At 40.4% G+C, this 27,699-nt stretch overlaps 1 protein-coding gene across 1 annotated transcript in view; it reads right to left on the bottom strand.

Annotated features, from left to right (window-relative positions):
• enah (ENAH actin regulator) overlaps positions 1-27,699 on the bottom strand; it is a 164,714-nt gene that overhangs the window by 40,859 nt on the left and 96,156 nt on the right. Inside the window, exon 4 of the mRNA XM_008288868.1 lies at positions 2,571-2,643. Within this exon, the coding sequence (XP_008287090.1) occupies positions 2,571-2,643 (73 nt within the window). The remainder of the gene's footprint in view (positions 1-2,570; positions 2,644-27,699) is intronic.

Here is a 27,699-nt window from a genome sequence, read left to right as displayed (position 1 = left end):
GCCAGATCATGACGACAGCAGTAACATTACCAGCATCAAAGCTGTTATAAAGCCTCCAGCTTAGCGCCTGCTAACACCAGCTCCCTGCTGTCACCTGACTCCTTCACCACTTGACCCACAACTTCAACAAGAGCCAGACAATCTCGATAAGGTGCAAGTGCATCTAAATAAATGCCCAACTCATCTATACAGTGGGTTAGTTTGTGCATTTTGTGTCTTAAGATAGAAAATCAATAATTGGAAGAAATATTCCTGCTAAATGATACTTTGCTTCACTTGTAGAAACTTTGGGTCAAATGTCAAAATGTTAGGTTTCACAAAGACATACCACAAACTGACATTTATTTATATGTGTTTGCCGATTATGACTATCTGAGCCAGATAAAAGCAGTTGAAGATGTATATAAACTGGGCAATAATCAGATTTTGGAGATCAAGCATTAATTTTATGTGTCTAATTTGAAGGTATTATGTTCTAGAACCAGGCTTGACTCATGTCAACATGTAACTGACTTCTCTGAAATACATCAGTAATAACAGGGATTGCATTCCAAACTTTTTTTGTTTGTAATTTTAGAAGATATCCTTTTAATTTGTCTTACTAAGACTTGAAAAACTGAGAACATTTCCTCTAAGGGTCTTAAAATTGTTGGGTCATGAGCCTACGGAACAAAAAAAAGTCAACAGCATTCTCAGAAAACATGTTCCCTCATTTGGTGTTACGAGAGCACTGTCTCACGTCACAACACTCCAAAACGTTAAGCAGGATTTAGATGACAGGCTTCACATTATTTCATAATCAGAGTATTCGATGAGCCGTCGTGTGTTTGGGAGCATCTGGGTTCAGCTTGTCCTCCTCTACGAATGTTTGTATTTGGTGAGGTTTTGTCCATATTAAGTTGCCCTTCGTGACATTACAATGATGTGAGCGCCGGCTGCTCTTTATCTGTTGCATTGCATTGTTTGGCTCATGCGAGTGATACTAAAGTTAGATGTTTACATGTCCGTGTGTGGTCATGTGTTGAGATGAGCGAATATGAAGAGCTTCACCTTGGCCACACTGTTCAAAATATCCATGACGTGTGTTTGTGTGACTGTACAGCTGTTAACTGCGCACAAACATCATTACAAAGAGATTTGAGGCGGGCAGGTCGATACAACTAAGTGCGTGCCCGTGTTCCTGTGTTTGCATGTGAGTGTGCTGAACAGGTTCTAAACTTCGGTCCACAGCTGGCCTCCATTAATACAGGCCTGTGTGGATGTATGCTGGGAGTAGCTGTTCCAGAGCCTCATTATTACCTGAAGGAAAGAGTAGTGGCCTTGTATGGAGAAGAAAAACAACAAGGATTTGTCTGAGCGCATGTATGCATGAGCCTGTACGTCCACAGCATCTGGAGGCCTCGTGTTCGGGCTGAGCTCCGGCTCACTCGAGGTTCTGTCACCGGAAAATGTTTCAGGATTATCTGTTCTTCTGCAGCCATGTGTGTTGTGTAGTTTAGAGTTGGGTTGCAGACATTTTTTTTGTGGTCTACAGGATACTGAACACATCTTTCAAGCATGTTGAGATGCCTTGTTGCTCTGTTTGTACATGACAACAGATTATTCCTGTAATATTTTCTGTCAGGACTCTTTTTAAGTGTCAGTAGAGTCAATATCACAACGCAGCGACTGCAGTTAATCTCCATTTGAGTTCATTCTGTGTAACGGAATCGTGAAAATAAAATAGTTATTTTGTCTGCAGGACAAAACCCTGGTGAAAATTGCTGAGTAATATAGTAACCTATTAATGAACCATGATCATATAACAATTTGCCATCATGTTACAGATTTCCCCACATTGTTAATTACAGAAAAAATCTTGTAAAGTCACAGAAAAAAGTAAATTTACATGTTAATCATAACAAAAGTGCTAAAAAAAATATGCATTTTTAATTTATTCTTCAGCAATGTTTACTAAATTTAAATCTACAAAAATCGAATTATTTTACACAAATTTGCTGTTTTTTGAAAGTAAAATTATAAAAAAATGAAAAATTGAAAAATAAGCTAGTTTTAAACTATTATATTATAGATTTTCCTTGTTTTGTTAAATTACACATAATATTGATGAAAATCACACAGAAAAAGTATTAAATTTACATAAAACAATAATGGGTCAAAACTGTACATAAAGTCCACATTAAAAATCTATATTTTCACAAATAGTCGCATTTAGTATTTAAATCAGCTAAAGATCTTATTATTTTACAGATATTTGCCATTGTTTTCATCATTTTTACAGTTTTGTGGGATTTTTTTTTACAGTGTGATTCTGACATATAATGACAGAAACAGAAAAATAATGTATACGAACTATGTTGTGAATGTAGGCACAATGGAATCAGAAACACAGGAAAAGAAAGTGATAGAGGTGAAAGAACCAATGCTCCCCTGCAGGGTGAACACTGTATTTCTGTTTAAATTGATAAAAACAGCAAAACTATGGTCCTAGGTGTTAATTTGTCCGGCCTGCATGTTTTATGAGATCTCCTGTTGGTCTCAGGCTAATGCTCTTCCTGTGTGGTTCTTACCTTCTCTGCAGGTCCATCTCCTCCTGTGTGGGTCCATTCTGAACCTGGGGACCCTGTCTGGGCAATGTGGGGCCTGTAGGGGGCGACACACACAGACAGCTGTTAGACCTCCGGGCAGCATCCTCAACATTCAACCCGACTCACCCCACGTGTGCTGTTTCAATAGAAATAAAAGATTCCGTTGGAAAGCGTCAGTGCTGTGTGACACTGCAGCGTCTCATCCAATCTAAAGGCCTCCAAATAGTTCGGGGAAGGAAACGGGGAGATACTGCCGGTTGTCATGGCAACACAGTATTTGGCAAACGATGCGGCTTATCTGGCTTCTGTAGATCTCAGGTGTTTTCATGTCCTCTGAAGTCGCCGGCCATTTATGTGTTTTTCAGAGAGACACAACATGGAGGTGCCGACCGAAGCAGTGAGAAGAGCTCAAATAAGTAAGACCATATTAAAGAACATTCCTTCATTATAGGGAAAAATACAGCCTTCAAAATGTCTACAAGTGCTGGCAGTAAAATGCAGAGAAGTTGCCTCGTTTCATACGAGACACAACTCTATTGTACATGGATCATATAATTGAATTTGGTGCACATTCCCTCTGAATACACACCGGCCTGCTACAGCCTCCTCCTGCGTTTAGATCTGTATAAATGAGGAGTGTTTTCCTCTTTTTGCTCGTGTTCGCTCAGATGTTGTGTGTCAGACTGTGCCGCGGGGGGACAGTCTGTGTCGAGTTTGCTCAGACTTCTTACTGGAGCAGCGAAGGAGACACACGGCCAAAGTAAAATGTGCTTTAAATTAAAATTAAAACACTGATGCGAGTGTCTGGACTGAGGTTAAATAAGTGCACAGATGGACAAAAATGCAAAACAGTTGTGATGCGTTCACATTTGGGCAGTATTTTTACTCTATCGTTATTGATTAGGATTATTTTTAGAAACTGTCGTACATTTGCGTACATTGTGTCCACAGTGAACTGGATCACAGCTACTAAAGGATTCTTGTTTACGTGCTCCAAAAGCACAAATTCAGATTTTCTGCTTATCAGCACGCAGTCTTATTAGCTAATGTTTTATCTGAATGCTACACAGTTTCAGACAGTTTGTTAATCATAGCTGAGCAGCTACAACTGTTGTTTGCATGCAGTCAGTTAAACAGAAACAGAGTGGCCTCATTATAAAGGCCTGAACTGACGGACCAACACAAATACACCAAGAGATTTCTGTCTGATCTTGTTTTCATACCAAGCAGGTGAAACATCCCACACCAGAGTTTATATTAACCTAAAGGAGAAGCTGGTTTTGAATAGAGGTAATAACACTTGACCTTATTACATTTACAACAGGTATGTTAGTATGGAGCTAAGGTGCAAAATAATAATAATTTTAAAAAAAGCACAGTCCTGCCATAAGGTTTGAAACAGTGACAACACACTCACGCACCCACCGTCGCCTTTGGCACAGGAACAAGAGACGCCCAGACATCACTGTCTAATTTACACTTGCTAATGAGCTAACTTTTCTGCAAAACCTGAGCAGGGCCAGATGGACCATCGCGGTTCTCTGTGTATCAAACACACAAACACACCAACCAGAAGCTTCTGGATCTGGACGGAGCTGAAAAGGGAGCAGATTTGACTGCAATTAGTATTCAGCCAAGTGTTGACCGTGTGTAGCGACAGACAGAAAGATAAAACCGGCAGATTCTGGGCTGCAGCCAGGCCGGCGACCGCTTCTGAATACCAAAGCGTTCACACACATTGCCCCCACTTAACACTGTCATTAGTATTGGCACTGGTGACTTTTCTGCAAGAGGCGAAAACACGGTTTTCCCCCCGTCTGAGTCAAAGCAATTAGAGCAAAGCAACAACAGCTTTGTTTTATTGTCATGGGCTCAAACGAATCATCTTAATTTCACTGTTCAGTTTAGGACTTTTGGATCATCTGTCAGGAAAAAAACTTCTCCCATCAGGGAAACATTTGTGACATGATGCAGTTTTCTAACACCATATGAAGAGTTTAAAAACAAGAAAACCACAGTCCTTGAAATGCTGACGATCCACACAAAAATGCAAAAAGACACAACTATGTAGACAAACGTATCTTAGGCAGAGAGTCACAAACTGGCCTGTCTGCTCCTTTGGTGTGACCTTGGCTCATTATGAGTCAGCTTTGGCCATGACAAGATTCAGTGGAAGCCAGTCTGCTGGCCGACGGTAGTGACAGCACAGAAGATCCTTTCTGATGAGTCAGCACGTGTCCTGCAGCTGCCTTTGTTACGTATCCGTCAGATCAAGAGTGATAATTATCAGTGATAAATTAATGAAGCTGAAGTGTTGGTGAGCCACTGGCAGCCACACCGTGAAAACTGCAATTCACTGGCATAATAGATTATACATTATTAGGCCTCACAATCTTAGCGTCTGAAGTAAAAAGGGAAATTGTGTCAAAAATCAAGGTCATCTCTGGTTGGAGTGAGTGAGTCTTGGTGACGCAGGAACTTTCTGTTAATTCATGCTCCATGTCCAATTTTAACCCCCATATTTACTTTGTCATTTGCATTTTAGAAAAGTTTGCATGTTCTTGGTTGATACAAACTGGGTCAAAGCCAGTGTCAAGAAACTGACTTAAATTATATGAAATGTAATAAAAACTAAGTGTGTGGAAGTATCAGCAACACGAGCAGTGATTGGATGCGTGTCTTGTGTCCTGTTGAGATTTTGATGTTGCAAACACTGAAGAAAGTTGATGCTAAAAAGACCAAGCAACATTCCAGCTTCCATAGCCTATCAGACAAGCTAAGAACATCTTCAAGACAGGGCGAAGGACTGCAGGATTTAACAGCATCTATCAATATTCTTCGCCTCAACTGCCTTTACCAAGAAGTTAGGACGACGTCTCCATTAAAAAGCCATCCCAAGAATAGTACATCCTTGTAATCTAAGTTACTGTAGGAACATAGTGAGATGTTCATTATCAGGTAATAAAAACACAAGGATTTATTGCCACAAGTGATTATACGCGAATAAAAAACAGAAATATATATTACAACTACTACATTCCATTTCTGCTACTTGGTCCCCTTTAAACTCACAAGCTCAGTTCATTAAATGCAATGGGTTGCCCACTTAAGTTATCAAATTAGATTATATGGGAACAAGTAATCCCAGCACGTCTTACATAAAGGTTAACATTCCCCAGAAATCCTGCATGTTTTTCCACACAAAAAAGAATAAGTAATGGAAGACATCGTGTTGGGAACCTGAGGTTTCAAGTTTCAAGTCAATACAACAAACAGACTTGAGTTAAATAATTAAAAAAAAAAATTAATGGAATAAACTCAAAGCAAAACCTTAATAAACTACATGGGCTACTTGGTACCTAAAAAACTCTACATAAAAGAGAATCTGTTTAATATTAGTATTTCTTATATCAGCATTTTTACTTGTGGAAAAATCAATGCAAAAAAATCAGAGCAATGTCACTGTTTTTGAAAATATAGATATGTGCAATATTGTTTTTTTTTAACATAAATAAATCTGTACAATATTGGAATTTCCACATATGGAAGAGTAAGTGCAATATCAGCAGTGCCTATGTATATTTATGGTTGATTTTTATTTTTCTACTGATCCCACCACATGTTTGCACTATGCTGCAAATTTCCCATCGGTGGGATTAACAAAAGCTTATCTTTTCAGAAATTGACACAAACTTTTTGCCTGGAAATCCAAATTTTCTAAATATTGACTTTTTTTTCACTGTAGTGGGTCAGCAAGGAGTGTCTCTGTTTCTGTTAAACGCAATGTGTCTGACTCTAGTATTTATGTAAGCTGCTTCTGCTTAACCTCTGAGCAACAAACATCCTCAGAGGAGGCTGGGGAGCGTTTACAAGTTACCGATCTGTGTGTGTGTGTGTGTGTGTGTGTGTGTGTGTGTGTGTCTGTATTGACTGGAAACCACTGAACAAGAAAGTGACTCATAGACAACACTTGTCAGGTGTCTGTCAAAACAAAATCCAAACACAAGCTAAACAAAACTGACAAATAACAAGATAATTCTCATATGAAGATGACTTTTCATTTTCACAACTCCATCAGTGGCTGTTCTTTAAATATGACGGCACTAACGGAACAACTACTGGGTTTTTCGTCAGTAATGGCATAGACCAGACCAATAATCCAGAAAGTAACTAATGTTAAGATCAATTAAACATTTAAAAACTATGAGAAATCATGAACTTAAAAGGTTGAGAGATGAAGTTCTCCTCAGTTCTTTACTTTACGTGACTTCATCTCTTCAAGGTTGAAATGATGTTCACTGTTTAAATGCCGCATTTTTCTCAGTTCTAACAACTCGCAGGCATACGTGTCTCTTACACAATTCATTTCTTAAACAATTATGACAATTAAGATGCCAGATGTTGTTTGGCATCAGCCCCATCACTCTGGCACACTTTTCCATCACAGTGAATTCTCTGCATGTGAAGCACAAAAATGGTTTTGCTCGATTAGTTCATTTCTGCGTCATTTCAGGGCTTCAGTGTGAGTATTTTCAGCTTTTCTCAATATATGTTCTTATATTTTGAATCCTTATTTTGTTTTAAATGTTGTTGAGACGAAACATTTTGAGCGAAGGGGAACTTTTAAGTTTTGACAGACTAATTGTTGAATAAAAACACAGTGTGGTCATGTTTTTCCAGAACCTATGACTACAGACACTTTGGAAGCTGAATCCAAAACAAGTGAGACAATCGGATCCCTGCAAGACAAGACTCTGGATGTTTAACCACAATATTAAAAACAGAATAAGAAGCATGTGCAGCGTTTCCTGCCTCGATCATCCAAATCATCTCGTCTTATTACCGTCTTGATGGTTTCCTTCTCGTACAGGCTGAACCAATATACTATCAAATTAAACCAAGTCCACGGGCAGTCAATATCTGCGACTATAATTGCTGACATGGTATCTCGTCTCCATCTTCCGCTGCCTGTGGGTGTAATTGTGTTACTGTCTGCTCTAATAGAGCTTATGTGCTAATGACAAGACTCAGACAACAGGCGAGCAGGGCAGCAGCCCCTAAAGCTGCTCAGGAGGGACGACTTACAATCAAATCACAGGGTCACGCATTCATTTATGCCTCATTTTCTCATTAGACTCAGCTTTTTACTACTGTGTCTTATTATTTAACTGTGAAACCACAAAGATCAGTCTTTTTTGTGGCGTCTTACATTTCCAAACACAGCAGCAAAGAGACCCGCCACCTCCTAAAGTGCCTTTTCGAAACAGACATTCAGTCAGTTTCCTTTCTTGTCAAATGGAAGGTCCTTGGAGATCTGAAGTGATTCAACGACCCGAGACAACAGCACTTAGACTTCTACCGCTTCCAAAAACACTATCTGATACAAGACTGGGGAAAAAAAAAAGAGGAGGCAGAGGAAAGAGTGACGCTGAGGAGAGGTAGCCAACTATTCAGAGACAAAAGACTCCCTTGCAGTATTTTACTCGGTCATGAGATCACTATCTGGTCCTAAAACACCTCAGGGAAGACGAGTGTTTGCAATGTCTTCTCCACAATAAGAGTACAAAAGCAGATAACAGCTTATAGGACCAATGAGGTGAATTAAAGAACCTTGAGCACCTTCCATTTCCAAAAGTTTTCTCGAGCAAACTTCAACCTCGAAATCAGAGACGTACAAACAGTAAAACAGCCACAGAAGTCCGTAACGGTTCCTCCAGTATACCTACACGAAGGCGGCGTCAACGTGGGCCTCTTCTGGCAGCAAACGTAGCGCCAAAGTCCGTCACGCGAGGCCCCGTCTGACCCATTTCCGGGCCTCAGAGCAACTACCACCCTGCCGCCCCCTGAACAATCCTGGGAGGTCACATATAAAACCATCGCTTAGGATATCTGGAGGTTCTTCTTTCAATTTCCTGTGCCTTAGTTCTGCATTGTCCACGCTGCTGGAGGGACGGTTATGAGCCCAAGTTCCACCAACAATATATATATATCTAAAAAAAAAAGATTAAAAATTTTAATAAAGCCAAATATTGAGGGTTGTTCTGTTGCAGCCGCCGCTCACGTTCTTCATCCTCTGTAATCTGATGCCTTCATATCCTGACGGTACACCTTTAAAGATGACGCCGAAAATGCCGGGTGTGGTTTCTCTTTGTGCCAGTTCTCCCATAGATTGTAATTGATGGAAACAAAGAAAGAGCAGAGGGAGGGATGGAAGGCAGGAGGGAGGGATGAACATAAGAGGCAGCGAGAGAGAGAGAGAGAGAGAGAGAGAGAGAGCGAGAGAGTAAAAGAGCTGGAGATTAAGACGGAGGAAGGAAAAGAGCCGGATGGAGACGAACAACGAGGAGAAAACAAACTGACGGCACATAAAAGGAGGAGAAAGAGACCAAAAATAGTGAAGGAGAGGGAGAGAGGGCTGAGCACAGGATGTGGCAGGATTCTCTACCTGATGGGTTGGTTGGCCAGTTTGTACTTCCTGGATCCAATCTATTATTCATACGCTGGATACAGAGAAGGACGCAACGCTGCCGCCCTCAATATCATTACCAGAGTGTGTGTGTGTGTGTGGCGGATGTAGCGGAGGAGAAACTAGCTCAAACTCCAAGGTTTCATATAAATCTTTGGTACCTAAATTATTCATTCAGATGACAGGAATTAGCATCAAACGAAAAGGGTTGGCTCACCCAAATGAGAGAAAACCTGAATGTCTCGCCATGTACTGGGGATAGTTTTATTGGGTTTATCTTTCTCCCAACACTCCACCCTCAGCTCCAGCAGACACAAATTCACTGAGCAGGTGAAAAATGAACTATTCATGTGCTATACAACATGTAGGAGCATCATTACTCGTGTCTGAGCACAGTGGTGCTCTCAAGCATTGAAAAACTCCACAAGACTGACCGCGAACTGTGGAAACTGACAGAAAGCGTCATTCATAGCAAGACCTGTGGGTTATCCCGAGTAACCGAGACACAGTTTCTGGAAAGAAAGCTCCAGGAATTTCCGCCTGAAATGTCGGAGGCAAAAATCTCAGGGATGAACGGAAGAAAACTTAGACAAACAAACTCCAAACTGCTGTATTTGTATGTACGGTTACCACCTAGTCCAACCTTAAGCCTTAAGTGCGGAAAAAAAAACAAAACATGTGGAAAGTGGGTCAACTGGCATTGGAAAAAATATAGATTTCAGAAAGTATTTGATATATCAAACTAAGATTTCACAAATACCTACATAAATATCCATATTTTATGTTGTAAAGCGTTCAATCTGAGATAGTCGGGCAGAAATTTGATGATTTCAGATGAAATGACTCATAAGGAAAGTGAGCAATTAGCTGAAACCACTATATGTAAAGATGTGCTTTAAGAAGTAATTTAGGGAGAAAATAAAAAAGAGACCCAGCAGGTCTGACCTCCTTAGGCAGGTTGTTCCAAAGTCTTGGAAAGCTGACAGCAAAAGCACTGTCACCTCTTTAGTCTGCAACAAGGACAGCCAAGAGGATCCCAGGGTGCAAAAAGGCTCATAAAAGACGAGGAAAAAGAAGATTAGAATCACCCAGACAGGAAAAGCTTGTATAATAGTATCAGTGTCTCTAAAATGAAGCATCAATTATGTATTTTTAATTCAGTTCTTTAAAGTTGAATATCAATCAAGTTAACGGTTATCGAAAACAGCAAGGTAGGAATTAGTTTGGAATGTTTTTATAAAACTGTGAGAAAAGATTAAAAGAAGTTAATGGTGCCTTGCTGATGACCTTGAATTATGCCACTCTGAAAGTTGCCAGTGTTCAGCGTGAAAAAGTATGTTGGTTTTGTTTTGTGATTTGGACATTTAGTCTAATTGAATTCATTAGAAATTTAACAATCAATTTACACATCCTTATATCACCACTACACAGCCACCTATCAGCTTTACCTGTAAGACTATTCAATTGGACACAACCAATGAAGGAATAAAACAAAACAAGAAGGAAAAAAAAAAGGAAAATGAGACAGAGCGAACACAAAAAGAGGCATGGAGTGGTTGACAGGATGACAGAAATGAGCGGACGGGGTCTTACCCACCCAGTCATGTGTTCTACCAGCAGAGAAACAAGCTGTCGTCAAACCTGCCACAAATCTATGTTTATATAAGTAAAGAGCTGACGCTGTCGTCTGCCAAGAGGTCAAGGTGTTTCTGTATGTGGATGAGCGTTTATTCACTTTATTCCTGCGTACACATGTCCATCCGTCAGACTGTGAGACACAAAAAGGCTATAAAGTACCACAGGGGTTATAAATAATATATGAAGCTCATCCTCTGTTTCGGTGGACACTTTGATCCTCAGCGCCGTACGGTATCATCGTGGTACATTTTTAGCATGCGTGGCTCCGACTGGGAGCTGAAGCCAGCAACTCGACACACTCGACCTAAAAGACGCAATCGCAGACAGACTCCACTGGAAAAATGTAAAGGAAATTCCAACTGTCTTCACGCTGTCAAAGTCAACTTGACTGTGAGACAAACGTCTGCATCCAGATTTATTTAGACTGGCTGGTAAAAGCAGAATGACAGGGACACATTTTTTTAAAGGCAGAATCCCTCATATAGTATCGTATACTGTAGCTGTAGGATGATGTCATTCTCCAAGATCGGTTGAAGGGTAGAAACGACAGCATCAATAACAACAATTTGTCATTGGCTGCAGCCCATGCACGACAAGTAAATGACATCTGAGCTACAGAAATATGATGTACTGCTCTATTAAACAGCATGATACTTGGGCCATTGGCCATGGATCAGTTTTTGGCCCACATTTATCACAGCTACAGATTCGTCCATGGAAGTTGGCCTTGCTATAAGTTAACCTTGGAGGAAAACTTGTTCGAGTGTGTCAGGAACTTTCATCTCCGTTTGAATTTCAGCACCAAAAAACTTAAGTTTAAGGCAAAATCAGGGTATGGTTGAAATAATAAATAGGAACAATGGGCGTCTATACTATTGTCCAATGTTTTGTTGACTCGTCCATCCACCCCGACCTCCTCCCCATGCTAACTTAAAGACTAAAACGTCTTCCTTTGAGCTTGCCACAATAACTACAGCCACTAAAGGGCGCTGTCATAATATACCAACCAACCAAAGTGTTGTTATGAAATGCCTGCAAAAATGATCTACAGGCTTTTCTCTTCTTCTTTTTTTTTTTAATCATGGGAGGACAACAATTAAAAAAAAAGGTTGAAAAAAATCATCATGATATTTGCCAATCCACCACTTTATTCTACCAACCCCATTCAAATACATTATTTTACAGTGTCTATGAAAACATCTTGCTTGTATTGTTTGGTATTTACAGCCATGTCTCCCAAAAATTACATTTCAATAAAATTAAACTGAAATATCATTTACCTTTTTAAAGTTATAGAAGGGAAGGCTACCACTTGCCACAAAGTCTGTGATATGAGGTTGGAGGGAAGAATGGAGGCAAAAGTAAGCAACAGGACTTTCACTCGCTTTTTTGGTTAGGTTTAGGTACACCGATGACATATTTAGCTTTAGGAAAATATCATGGTTTGACTCAAAATAAGATCCTCTCACTTCATGTCCGAAGCTTCTCCTCCATTTTCTGGGTTACCAGGGTGACGAGTTATCTAATATATGATGGTTGGATGGAAAGGAGCGACTTTAAAGCAATGAAATAAATGGTAAAAATATGTTGATTTGAATCTTATTTAGTTATATAGGATTTTTTGAGAGGCAGAGTTGAGTATTTAATGTTTTTAAGAGCTGTAAGAGCAATCACAGCTTCTTCTTCTTTTCTTTTCTTTTCTTTTTTTTTTGACTGCCGGAACTCTTGGTTCTGGCAGAATGACCACTTTGAACAGCCCCACTATGCTCTGTTACAAAAAGAATCGAGCTAATTTAAGGGACAGTACGTGCTCTCCTCCGTGAGTCACACAAATGATGCAGTTTTTGTCAAAATTAGACCTTTTAAAGTCTGAATGGCTCCTGGCTCTGGACAGCGCTCTCCTAAAAACTGCCCAATTGTAAGCCCAATTAAGAGAATTAATTAAAGATAAATATGCATTTGAAACAAACTTGGGCACATGCCTGCCTAATGGCCGTCTTGTTGCGTTGCCTGCTCCTCTGCTTCCTGCTGATGTCGGTGGATTTCAGGAAAAATGGTTCTTTAAAGGTCTGATTAGGGAGCCGCCATCAATAACCATTATATTAGATGACCAAAGAAAATGGGCTACCTGGCACACACAGCCCCACTTCAAATTCTGCATCTGGCTTCCAGCTCGTCTCATCAATTGTTATCTCTCTACTGCCGTCCTCTCAGTCCACACTCCTACCTCTGTTACATGACTTCATTACTTTAGAGCAACCCTGCCATTAACCTCGTTCGATTGCTGATATTACAGCGAGCAGGAACCTAAAAGCTCGCACACACTCTGCTCTCAGATTCAATGACTTTCAAGGTCTTGTTTAGTCAGATTTCAGGACTTCAACTTTTACGTCGGGTCGCGTCCATCTAATGTAAAGAAACCAGAGTGAATTCACTTCTGCTTCTCCAGTGTCCTGTTGCACACTGATGCCAGACTTTGATGAACATGAAAAAAGTCTTTAAGTACCTTTTAAGGACATCCATTCATTTATCAGAAGACACAAAAAAGCACCTAAGAACCCTGTTAAATCATGAGGTAATGAAATTCTCTTGGTCCAAGCTTACAAAAATTAGAAAAAGCAACATAAAAATGCAAATTACACACAGGATTACTATCACCGGGCCTCTGACTTGATCAATGTGCATTAATTAATATCAGTTAATTAGCACTGAATCCTATTACTGACAGATCAGCAGGAGATTAAAGTTGCTGTCGGTACAGGGTGAGCGGACCCCCATCTGTTTCTCTGTCTATCTCCGCTGTGTCCTACATGTTGGGGGATTATTTTGGGGCTCGTGGGAGTCAGGATGTCTAGGAGGGCAGTGGGCTAATGACATCCACACCTCTGCCCCAGCCTCACATCTCCATCACCGCCCCATGGACGGCTGCTGGACACCCGACTCCAACCCGCTGCCCCGTCAGAATATCTGAGCGGCACCAGCAGGGATGATCCTGAAACCAGTGACAGTCGAGGGCGATCGAATGTCAGGGTGACACAACCTGCAAACATGTACTTATTATAGTTTCAGATCTGCCCAGCAACAAGTGGAATGACCTATTAGGCAGCCTTGAAGGGTTAAAGTAAATACCGGGGTATTCACTGAGGTAGACGGGGAGGTCACTGACCTATAGGAGAACTGGGTCAACAGTATCTAGGCACATTTCTTGAAGATAAACTATTAATTACTTGATTGACGAAAAGACAATTAACCTGCAGCTCTTGAATTAAATACGACAAACTCACTGGTTGCAGGTTCTCAAACATAAAAAATCCTGTTTGTCTTTGCTTAAAAGGAATCTAAATTAAAATTAAAATAATAATTTAAGGGTTTAGAATTGTTGCTTGGACAAAGCAAGCATTTTAAGATCCCACTTTAGGTTCCGGTAACTGATACCTGGGCAAGGACACAGATAGTGTATATTTGTATCGGCACAGACAGTATGTTGTCCTATGAAAACTTTCTTTTAAAGACCACAATGCAGAAAATGATGCTTGGGGTAGTTTAGAAATGGTGTCAACACATAGTTTGTGCAGCAGAGCAGCTCCGACTCAACTGTTTGCAATAGTCTACGCAAGTCAAATCAAGTGCATTTACATGGTACATTTAAAATAACCTGAGTTGACAAATGAGCTGTGCATGATGGCAGCCACTCAAGTATATGCAAAAGCAAGACAGGATAATGTATAAAATACATTTGTAAAACAAAAAATACCAAAACAAGGCAAGACAGGGTGGTAAATTGTACATTTTAAGATAAAATACAGGTAGAACACTAAAAATTAAGACCAAAAAACAATTTTAAAAAGCCACTAAAAATGTGCACGTCTTGAGAGTTTTCTTAAAATCTCTATTCCAATGGCAATTCCCAAGCTCGGGAGACGCTACCGCAAAACCTCGAGCTCCCTTATCAATATGCAGTGTCTGCAGCGCATGTAGCAGAGCAGACGGCGGTGCAGAGTCAAGCTTTGTCTTCATAGTAAGTTGCGACTTTGTGAAAAACATTGCTTATTTTCATCTTTCTCTATATAAACAATATTAGCCAATGTATCAACATGAGAGCTTTATACTCCCTAAAATGGGTATCAGTCCCAAAAATCTAGGCTCCGACGAGGACGTAAACAGCAAAATATTATCGGTTTTTCCTACTACAGTGGTTCATAAGTCACTTTCATTTTATCCAAAGACAAATAACAGATAAGAATCTTCCATTCTATCTTTTCATCAGAGTTGGTACAGAGATGAAAGCAGGAGAAAGAGGCTTGCTGAGGTGTTCCTGTTTATCTCCACCTCAGCCACGAGCATATATTAGACACACAAAACCAATACTGCCATGAATTATATATTACTGCATGACTCATCATCAGCTCGCCAGGCTAATGGCAACAGGAAAAAAAAAAAAGACGAAATACTTTGAACCAGACCGAGTGAGATACACAACAAGACGGCAACGAAGCAGAGGAGCGCTGCAGTCAGATGTAGCTTCCCTTCACCTCTTTCTCTACTTGTTCTTCATTGTGAAAGCTCGAAGAATGGAAAGAGGAAAAAAAAAAAAAAGGAGGAAAGAACATGATGAACTAGGGCGGAAATGAGGGAGGAAATGAGGAAAGCAGCGCAGAAGGAGGCAGCTGTACACAAATCTGCCTCATCGGCTCCTCGGATCATTCAGAACTGACAGTGAACGCTCAATAAACTGTGAAAAGGCTCATTTTGTGGGCGCTGAATCACAAGATATTTCACATGGAGGGAAGCGAGCGAACCAATCGTAAATAATTTATCAACAGAACTAAAAGTATATTTTATTGAGATATTTTATTCACCAGAGCGTTCCCGACGCTTACAGAGATCTTCACAAAGACGCGGTTGTGGTCGGTGGCATGTCATGCATGTAGGAATGTTGGCTTCGGTTTGACTTCTATAACTTTTTACAGGCAGATAAAGACAGTCTGGGATTTTTTCGCATCCTAAATTGGTGTTATTAGCTATTCAAATGATGTCTGAGTAATTAATCCTGTCGTGGCTCCTACAGTACATGAAAGCCCATCATTAATATCTGCCAATACATTTATGAGTCCCTGTTATTTGACGTTAATTTGGTTACGGCAGGAAACCAGAATACTTCACCACGAACGGTTAAAGCGCAACTGATTGGTGGGAAAGCAAAGACAAGTTAGAGATCTGGCATATTTAATGGATCATTAGCCAGAGACTGAAGGACGGAAACATATTAGTGTGACTCGAACGTTGTGGCGTCTGTGGAAGATGATGACAGCGAAAATTATGGCTCGGTCACGGTTGTTTAACTGAAGTGCTTTGTTTACTCGCTCATCATGAGTTTTGGAAAAGTTGAGGAGGTTTTTGGGTTTGGTGAGTGTTTTCTGCAGTTATAACGATCTTGCCACCACTTTGGCTCTGCACTCAGAAAACAACAGCATTAAGGCATGTTTTTCATGAGCAAATATCCTTTTTTTTTTTCTTTTTTTATTGGATCATTATCTGATTTTCCAAATATCAAAACTGACCTAAAAAAAAATCAATCGAGCTGCAACCAACGGAGTTAAAAAAAAAAAAAAAACAACAAAAAAAGACAAGCCAACACAGTTAAATCTTTTCAAATGGCCACTAGAAGCTGGTCCCAAAGGTGAGACAATCCCCATAGACCTCCACATTAGATGGCCAATTTTACAGCAGAAATAAACATGTTTACAGCCTGTTACAAAACCAGTCTCCAGTCTCTAGTGCTAGCCTCTCCGTTCATGACAGCTATACAGAGGCTGAATTTTCACATAATTCACCTGTTAAAATTATACTAAGGTTTAAAGTTATGCATAAACAAAGGTGTGGCTGCTTTGAGTGAGCGCTCCCTTCTGTTTCAGGATGACTGATGTTCCACATCTTTGCAGATTTTTGGAGTAGCGGTGAATTACAAGGACAAGATAGTGACGGATGGAGCCGCCACACCTAAAGCGATGTCACAGCATCCATCTTTATACGTAGTCATAAAGGCTTCAGGACAATAATATCAGTTGTCTTGTGTTTGAGGGAGGAGGTGGGTTGAGGATTTAGTCTAGTGGATCTCAAATGACAAACAAAAGTGGTGAGAGCTGTATGAATCAATAAATTAACGTTACCTACAGAGTGGAATCAAAACAGATCAGGACACTTTTCATCATCAATTTAGATACTATTTACAATTTCTTCGAGACTTACTCCAGTCAAAAATATTTTTTTTTTTTTACCTGATTTCCCAAATACTAAACTGAGCTCAAAAAACAGTATCAGTTGGGCTGAACTGCAGTTCCTCAAATGGCCACTTGAGGCTAAAAAGGCAGAAAAAAAAGGTTTGCTTGTTTTTACCTCGTCAACATGTCAGAGTCATGGATGAGCTGGTGTGCTTGAGCTGCAGCAAGTGTGAAGAAGAGGGATATCATAGATCTGCATATTCTAAAGAAATCAGAGTTATAGCGAAGCCATTTTAATGCATAAAGGGATGATTTTAATGGGATAAAAAAAACTTCTAGATATGCAACTTTGATGCACAGAGATGAGTTTTTAGAAGTTTAACCAGAGACGACCTCTAATTAAATGCAGTCTTAAGTGTCATATTGCATTATTGTTCTTTATGGTATTTACCCAAAAAAATCTACACACACACACACACACACACACGCACACGCACACATGCACACATGCACACGCACGCACACACATACGCACACACACACACACACACACACCACATCCTATTGGCAAACAGAAAGACGTCTTTGTGCTGTGGCTCACATGTACAATTAGACTTGTTCCGCTCTCAAAGATCAGGAGACCATGGCAACTGTGGTCAGGCCTCCCTCCTGCCTTCCTACACTGTTGCTACATGACAACCAGAGCACAACTAAACCAATGACATTACAGAACGGGTCCATAGCCAATGAGGAGACGTCTCCACGGAGGCCTTGCTTCCGGCTGACATATGTCTGAGGTTAAATGTTTTAATGCACATACTAACTTATGGATTTTTAAAAAATTACTGTAAGGAAGCAGCGATGGACTTAACTGCATGACATTGTCTCCAGCTTTTCTCTCCTCACCCAAAGTTTGACTCAGTATTGACTGATATGAGGTAATGATCCGATATCCTGCCAACTGTTTTTAGGAAACTATTATTTTTGGAAAAAATGATCCATCACAGTTTCTCACAGCCCAAGGTGACGTCTTTAAGCTGCATGTTTAGTCTGACAAATCTGCGTGATGAGTCAGAACCCCAAAAGATATGGAAACTAAATAAAGCAGCAAATTTAGTGGATTTTTTCACTAAATCCATGTCTCAGGTAAACCCTTTGCATTTCCAAGTGCTGTCATTCATAATCAAAGACAGCACAGACACACACAAGACTTGTTTTTAGGAAACTACATGAAGCAATGTTGCAAAAATCAAACAAACTAGCTCACAACAGTCCCTCTCCAACAGTCCTGTCAGGTCGACTACTCACTCCTGAGGATGATTTGAGCGCGGCTGATCTTCTGCCGATCCTGGGGGAACCGGTGAACTCTCGCTGCAGCAGGCATGTCTGCAGATACCTCTATGACGAGGCCCTCGGGGGGTCCTTGTTGCACTGAACCACTGGCAGCAGCAGTGAGAAAATATACAAGCAGTGTGGTGGACTTCTGACCTCGCCTTCTGAGTTATCTTCCTTTTTTCAAACTCTTCTCTGACTCTTTTTAAAACTTCCTCTATCCTGCTGCACACCACTTTCCTTTTCTTTCTTACCTGCTTCTCTATTCCCCTTCTATCTCACCACTACTTCCTTCTCTTCTTCTTCCAAAGTGTCTCTCTGCCGTCTTCCAGCTGTGCCGTCTGCCACTTTGCCGAGCTGCAGTTTGATCCCAGGGACCATGAGCTCATCAAGAAATAGAAAAGTGGGGCAGCTGGGTGTTTTGGGGGGGGAGGTGGGGTCCTCTGATGCAAGCGTGGTCACGCGCTGTCACAAAATAACAAGCACATGCCAGACTGATGTGGCTGCTGGGTGGGTGTTGTACCCCGAAATGTTTACATCACGCTCCCACCCCCATGACCTGCAAAAACAAACTTGGGGGGTAATGCAGGCTGTTTCTATGGGATGGAGGGATGAAGTGTGTCTTTCTTTACCTCCGGCTCTCTCAGGTTTCAGCCCCTCCTCCCCCCCACCACAAAAGGTTTCACAAGAGTGAGAGCCACATTGCGTGCCGTTGGCAGCGGCAGTAAAAGACTGAAAATAAATGATGGTCCCCAGTTAGCAACTTTTCGCATGTCTCTGTGGAGACAAGCTTCTGCCAAGTCCGAGAGTGGACGTCCAGACAAACAGACTCGGCTCGTCTGGCGATAATATTGTACTTAAAACAACGACGTACATGTTTAAAATGAAGTGTTGTAGTTTTTAGCTGACTGTATTTATCAGACGGCAGTCATTATTTTGCATTTTGCACTTTACATCTGGGTCATTCCATCTGAAATCCTCCTGTTTTCTGATTTTCAGTTTCTGCTCCACAATTTCTGATTTGCCTGAACATTTTATGGCATAAAATATAGTCAATTATACAGAAATTAAAAAATACAATTTTAACTTTATACATAAAACTTATTTTAAGTTTCCTCTTGACCCACTTTCAGCATATTTTATTTGCACACTGAAATTTGAGGCTACATTTAAACGACCAGCAGATCAAATAGTCTCTGTATATGGGTTATACTATATATTATGTATATTTAGAAAGCTATTCTGAAACTCCAGAACTCTGTCCTACTTGGATTAGGCTACCACCCAATACTTTTGCTTTTGTGGTACAACTTGTCGTACCTGCTCAATCACTTATGAAAGTTCAATAAAAATGACTGTTTTTCATTTTTGTGAACAAATATCTTGTACTAGAAGGTATTCTATGTGATGTCAGCATACGTTTTCTGCATGTTTGCCATACAGTTGTGACATGCAACCACATGTGGCTCAATAAATGTCATTAGTCGACTTCTTCGTTATCTATTTTCTTGTCAACATGAGCTCAAAGATCAGACTTTTAATGACAATTTTTTTTCCTTCATATTTAAACTCACCCATAATTGCAAATAATTTGACCTACTTGTCAATATTCTGTCACTTTGTCATTGATTCTGAATCAATGACATGATGAGAAATGAACATTTCAGATGAAGCAGAGATGATAGAGCAGAATGATTTGAGAAGGAATAACTCACGATTCTCAAACGTGGCACCGTCACAGTGTGTATCAGTCACATCACTGAAGCCACTGACAGGACAAGTAAATAACATTTATCATGTTGTAATAAAGCAGTGTTTTGCTGGGAAACCTTGGCGTTCATGTAGATGTTACTTCTGACACGTCCCACCCAGCTAAACACCTAGCGAGCAGGAAAATGTGCAAAATGCCACAATGCACACAAAACCCCTCAGGAACGATACGAGGAACGACACAAAGAGCTCAGGTGATGACTCGGCCTCCAAACTCCCCCGATCTCAACCCCATTCAGCATCCAATGGAGATTCAGAAACTTTTCTTGGACACTTCCTCGGGTTTTCTGCTTTACTCCCAGCTGCTGTCACTAACGGTGCACCAGAGTGGAAATGTCACTACAGAAACCTGATTAAAACTCTGATACAGTGTGAAATACAGAGATTTACGTGATGCTGATGGGCTTGAACGTAACGGACATTCATTTATATGTAAATCCTGCACTCCAGCTTCAGAGATGTAATTATCTGAGGTGTCGCTGGTTGATAACTCTTTTTTTTTTATTGTAAATTATTTTACTCCAAGAAACCAAATCTACCTGTCACTTAAGAAACCGTCCTCTTTAAAGACATTAACGAGACGTCTTCTGCTCCACTACTTCATGTAGTGTTGAAACTAGCAGCCAATAAACTGTACCGTTTATAACTCGAATACTATCCTGTAGACTATATATATATTACACTGTAACTGTACTGTAACACTATACACTGAATATCATTTACACCGCTGGTTAGACTAAACTGAAAATGTTTTATAAACAAATAAATGATGGATTAAAAAAAAAAGGAATCAACAATAAAAATAAGTGATAACTGCATGTTTCTAGGCGATGATTTTGTGGTGACCTGATATATTTCAGCTCAAACACACAACCGGTGATCGTAGCTACATAAAGTATTCACTTGACTTGGCTTTTGAGCAAATTTTTCCGTTTTTTTTGTCTCTACATTGTAATAATATCCAGGAGTAGTGATTCACCAGTGACTGGACCTTCCAGATACATTTGTCTTTATACGAGAAGCACTTGAGACACATTCACTGCCCTTCGATGATCTCCATTTTACTAATTGTGTGACTTTTAGGACCAATTTGCTGCACTTGTGTTGAATTCGGTGACTCACTTTTAAGGAGGTGAATACCATCAGATTTGAGATGTTTTATAAATCAACAGTACTTTGTAGAAATCTGTCGTCATTTTGACATTAAAGAGTCTTTTTTTGTAAATTCTTGTCCAAAAAAAAAAATTAAATTGACCATGATTCAGTGTTAAAAAGCAATAAAAAGGAAAACCTTTCAAGATGTATATGTTCAAGTAAGAACTCCAAACCCTGAAAAGTCTCTGTGTGTGCATTTGTGTGTTTCATCCCCCTCCAAAAAAATAAAAAATGAAAGCCCACAGACAGAACAATAGATATAAATATTTATCTGCAGGGTTGCTGCACTTCATCCATCCCCACCGATAGATGAGGCAATCATGCTGCTGCTGCTCACATTCCTCCCGCAGCCTTTTCAACACAAAGTGCTTTTATAGTCGCACACGTCCAGCGCAGTGACACAGGTCAAGCCAGGACAGCCTTGTTTTTCTGACCCTCTATTCAACATGTTTAAAAAAAAACTGCTGGGGAGGAGGAAAGGGGGGGAGAGGTGTGAGCTCACAGGATGGAGGATGAACTGCTGGAGGATGCACAGTGTCATCATCCTGTCAGCGCCGTGAAACCTGAACCAAAACGTGCTTAATTTAACAGGAGAGAGTGTATTCAAATGTCATCATCCTGCAGGTCTGCCCACCTTTATATCTTTAACTTTCTATTCTTCGTCTCTGCTCGGACTCGCCGTCCCCCCTCCTGACATTAGAGGATTACTGACCAGACCACAACAGAGACAGCCGGTGACCCTTCCCTCCCCTCTCCTGATCCCGGCCTACCATCCCGCTCCACTTTAGCCTTTTTAGGAGAAAAAGACTAAAACAGATAAACAAAGCGTAGGTTTCTCCACGAGTTCATGTGTGAGCTCACAGTTTCAAAGCTACGTCACGTTATCACGAGTAGAACCGAATCCGCTCGAGTCTCAACCAACCAATGAGACGAGGATGCAGCTTAATGTGTCCATCAACAAAGTGATGAGCGTTCACCATTATTTTAACTCCTAGTAGGTGCCCACGCACGCACACACACTTTCCACTTGTTGCCGGCTTCTCTCACATGGAAACTATTCTCAGCTTTGTTCAATAGCTTACTCACGCGTTCCTCCGTGCCTCAGATGAGCAGACACGCATCCCAGGATTCATTCACCTGCCTGAAGTGTGAACCTTGTGAAATAACTCTAAAGGTGTGAAGACGCTCAGTTGCTTTTCTGTGTCAAGCAAATGCCACTAACAGAGAAGCTTCTGTGAATGCTTTTAAAACTGTTGAAATAATCGAGCTATTCGGGTCAAACTGAGCTTCAGAGACGGACACTGAAGCAGCTGGAACTCTTATGAAGAAGCATTCATCAGTTTTGACCTTGAATGTGGGTCCCTTTGATTTGTGTGTGTTTTTTTTTAAATTTCATTTAAAAAAAATGTCAGAAGGTTCAACAAATACAAGAATTTTCTGGCAATTATTTCATGGTTCAGGCTTTGCAGGGTTAGATCAACACATCCAACGTCGTGGTAAGATCGCCACAGATAATTGTTCTTTGTGCACCTGAGTTGGCTGATTCTTTTTAACCTCCTGCAAATCTATAAAACCACTTCAGGTTACAAGCACCTTATTTATTTCAGCTCATAGGCCAAAAACGTGCACCTTAGCTCTGCAGAAACTGATTAAAGTTTGCACTGAACTATGAAAGTGATTCAGCTTGTGAAGCGATTCACAGCATGTGATATCTTGTGAGGAGCTGGTGCATAATCTGCAGGTCTTGTCAAATAAAGTAACCTAAAACCAAATGTGTTGCTGTTGTAGATCTGTGCTACTCATCTGAAGTTGAATTTTATTCATGATTTACACTGTAATGTTTTTCATTCATACGTCGCGATGTATGATGTTATCTGTTGTCTATAGCTGTACATGCTGGTTAACTGAACATAAACTCAAGTGCAATTCATTTATGTGAATATTCTTAAATTTGTGTTCGTAGCATCCTTGTGTTCTTCTGTTTTTCTCATTTATATTGTGTATATAGTGTATATACTTCGCCTCTTCTCTGCCTGTTTTAGCCAAGAAACTCCTGAAAAGAGACCCCCCCTTTAGTCTCATTAAGGATTTATTCTGGTTGCATGTGAAATGAAAGCACTTCTGTCAATATTATTTCATATTCCTGCCCACCAAAATACACTAGTTTAGACTGAAAGCGAACAAAGGAAGTCAGGTTTGTGTGATGTGGACGTCAGAGTGGACAGAACACAAGAGAAATAAACCTGTGTATTGACAATACAGGTCCATTAACTTTAGGAAAGTAGTGTTCTGACCCGTCCATGATGTTTCCCTAAACTTGATAAGAGTTTTATTTGTGCCTAAAAATGTTGCCGACATCGTATCATATAAAAAACTTACTTTATAGCAGTGAGTTTATTGGAATACGCTGTCATCCCACTGATCACGTCAGACGTCAAAACAACAACAAAAAACTTTTCTGTGTAATGACAGAGATCCTGAACAAACAACATATTTTGACATTGAATCTGGAGAACTTGCTGACTGTCTGACAACTTCTGTTCTGGACGGTTTGGAACAGGACAATATATTTTAATTACTGTTAATCTTAGTATTAAACACAGATCATTTCATCTGTAGATGAAAAGCTTGCAGGTCTACGTGCATCTGTGTCAGCGTGACTGGATGCCATTAAAAAAGAATGTTTTGGAAAAAGTTTGGCGACCGCTGCAATAGAGACGATTTCATTTGAAACTGTAGAAACATTTACTCTTTATAGGAGCAGAGCAATTAAACTGTGATTAAGATAAAAGCGCTTTTCTTCTGTCTCGGGTGGAATACTAACTTCTTTTTTTTTGTGTCTGCAAAACAAAACCAGGAAATCAAAGACATTCCTGAAGTAAAACATGTGAGAACCCAAATCTAACAACAAAGAGATCAACTATTTGCCCCCGTCTCCATGTTCGTTTTTTCTCTCCCCTGCAGCAACAAGGTCACAACTTTAATTATTTCCAATGTGCGAATGTTATTAAGAGGAATGAGATGTAAGAGGAAGCTCCAGAGGTGAAGACCGGGTCATCAGCACAATATAAATCAGGCCGACAGAGCGAACGCGACTGTAAATGCAAATGCAGCTGCATAAAAGAGTCTCACTTGAAAAGATCTGAGCATAGCTGCTACTACTGGGCTCATCCTGCACTCTGTCTTGTTCCAATTAACCGGCCTCACTGACTGAAGGCCGGAGCGCAATTTATGTCTCCATTGATTAGCGAACAGCTCCTGTGTCGGGTGAACACGGCCTGGATTACTGGTTTCTACTGCAGCTCTTCAGATGAGAGCCCTGATAACCGCTTTAAAGTGCAACTTAGATCACAACTTTATGAGTGAGAGAATCACACAACAAGCCAAGAGGACGGCACGTTCCATGTTGTGATTCCTGATATTTTTTATGTGGAGCATGTAAATTCATGGCATTGAGCCGCATGAGCCACATCACAGCCAAGACGATCATTAAAAGCTTCCGCTGTATCACTCACAGACAACACGTGGCTGTCAGAAGTGACCGATCACCGCCTGCCGGCTGAGCGATGGAGGGTGAACCCCGAGTGCTGCGAAAGACTGTCAGGTCCACAGACGACCACGACTGGAAACAGGCGCCACCGAGAGCAGCTGTCAGGACAGAAATACAGAAGCAACCCAGCAGGGTGAAAGGGGAAACCCTGCCGCCTTCCTCCGGCTTCTGTATGCAGCTCAAAGCGCCGCTGAGACCAGGGAGGCAAAGAAAGCAGAGTGAGGAGAATGAGAAAGTGACGAGAGAGCAGGAGCTGGAGGAAACCGAGCGTGGAGGAAAAATGGAAATGTTACAAAAGATGGAAGGGAAGAAGAGTCAAGAGGGAGAAAACTAAGAGAGAAAATAAGAGGAGCGAAGGAAAGTGCCCGAGGCTGAAGGCTTAGCAGAGCTGTTGAGCATTAAGATGCATTAAAGCTGAAGCTGGAATTTATTTTGGTCTGTAAATATGTGCACGAGCAATTACATCAAATACATGTTGCTCTGACGTGAATCAGATAAACGGGAAACAATTGAATACGATTTGATTCAGCTGCAGTTGTAAACTGATTCAGATCAGTAAAAATAACGTTCGCAATTTTTTAAAAAATTGATTTGATCATGTTGAAGTACAGATAATAAAATCTAAATTGACATGTTCACCCAAAAAACAGGCAAAAACTTTTATACAATGTCCAGATCAGAACTCTGTATTTTTACTGACATTAATTCTTGTATATGTGACTGAACAATTACACATTTTAACTATAAATAAATTGGCTCAAAATCTAAATATTTTACAGATGTTGTTTTCACCATTTTTACAGTTTAAACATAAAACTATTCTGCTGTTTGTAATGCATTTTTTCTGGCACCCTTGGACAAGTAATTTTGGACACATTTCAAGTGACTTTGAAGGAATTTTGAGTCATATTGGTCCAATTTCAAGTGATTTTAGACAAGTTTTTACTCAGTTTGAAAATCTGACGCAATTTACAAGATATTTTTGGGTCATTTTAGACACATTTCAAGTGATTTAGAAGAAAGTGAGTCCATGTGGACAAATATTGAGTAACTTTGGACAAATTGGGAGTCATTTTGGACACTTTTAAAATAATTTCAAACAAATTATGAATCATTTTGGACAAGTTTAGAGTCATCTTGGACAATTTTTCAGTCATTTAAGAAACATTTTGAGTAATTTAGTGAAAATTTTGAGTCAATTTGGAGAAATATTGAATCAATTTGGACACATTTTCAGTCATTTTGACAACATTTCAAGTCATTTAGAAGAAACTTTAAGCTACTTTGGACAATTTAGAATCATTTTGGACAAACTAAACATACTTGAAGCTTCTCTTCCATATATCGTCACAAGTCCTCCACATCTAATATATGACTTGTTGGCTAAATCGGAGTGATGGTTAAAAAAAATAATAAAAATAATAGATGGCAAAGTTATGTTGATTATAAACACAGAAGAGAGAGTTTGGCTTTTTGGCATGTGGCGTTATTTGATGGATGAATTTGTGTGTTTTGACATTAACGTACATACAAAGCACATCTGTGTAATTTAATGCAACATAGCTGCATGTTAGATTATCCTAAATGTAGCCACTTAGATTTTGTTGTTATTGTTGTTTTGATTTTTTTGTTAAATATAATTAAATTTTCCTCCACAGATCAAATTGCTAGAAAAAACCTCCCATTACTGCATCACCCTAATAAGTTCTGCTGACAGTGTTTACCGTCGAGGAAACAAAGCGTGACTCCCACAGCTGTAAACAAACTGTCCACTGAGTTACAGTTTTGCTTTTACATGACAACTTTCTGGCAAAAACTTCCCTTCAGCTCCGTCTGAACGCGTCCTTAAGTGGCTCCGTGTTTCCAACAAGTCTCTTTCCGGGTCTCGCACGCAAACGCGCCACACATGCCCGAGCACCATTAGCATAATGAGGCGCATCACTATCAGGTTAATTAGCGGATGGGATTAGAGTGCGATGAGAGGCATGACTCAGGGAGAGAGGTGGGGACGGCACAATGGAGAGGATGATGATGATGCGGGGCACGGCGGATCATGTGGAGCAGCATCTGGATGCCGGCATCACAAAAACATACAAGTCGGCTGCAATTAAAACCTCTGCTTCGTCTTTGTTGGATTGGAACCAGGAGGAGGGAGCTGAGGAGAGGATTTCTGCCTGCTAGCTGAAGATTAGCCTCCACTTTGAGAGCACAAACACACTCTGAAGATCTGCGCTCATCTGGGCAACAATGCTCCCCTCCCATCCTCCCCCACCCTCAGGCCCTCAGGCAGAAGGGAAAATGCAGACACACAGTGCAGAGGATGGAGCTGTGTAATGAGTATGTATCCGAAAACCAAGGTCGCCGAAGACACAGCCTGCAAATATTTGTGGCAAAATTAAACGCGTGCTGTGAATATCGAATCCCTCTCGAACTAGTAGTCTGTTCGCTGTCATGCTTACGGTCGATTAAAGGTTTAACAAACGATCCATAAACGTCAGACGTGACCGCCGATCACGCTGAAAACACACCCGTGCCATTAAAGTTAACTGCTTTCAAACTGTGAGCTCTAAAATGAACATCTTGATTGAGAGAAGTCAAGGTTGCAGCTTCCTCCGTCTGCGGTGAGCTCCTGCGACGAATTAAGACATTTCAATCTAATCGTTGCTTCTGGAGAAACAATTTCCCTCACTTAAAAACATTTTTATCGCTCCCATATGTTGTTATTTATTTATTTTCAGATAATATTGATCCCATGTGCCACAGCTTCCTGCCTCTGAGTGTTTCATCACCACAAGTTAATCTGCTCCTCTTGCATGTAGAATTAAATATAAAGAACAGTCAGTTCACTCCCAGCATTTACGGGTCCAAATTGCAGCTTTATTTTAATGCTACATTATCAGATGTATGTAAATCCTTTAGCTCTCTGCTGTAGAAGTTCTGACCTTGTGCTGCTCTGTTAAAGCTTATGTGTTATAATCC

This window comes from Stegastes partitus, unplaced genomic scaffold, assembly GCF_000690725.1.
Source record: "Stegastes partitus isolate 25-593 unplaced genomic scaffold, Stegastes_partitus-1.0.2 Scaffold578, whole genome shotgun sequence".
Taxonomy (NCBI): domain Eukaryota; kingdom Metazoa; phylum Chordata; class Actinopteri; family Pomacentridae; genus Stegastes; species Stegastes partitus.
Note: the sequence above shows the minus strand (reverse complement) of the source record. Positions and strands in the feature narration are given on the sequence as shown.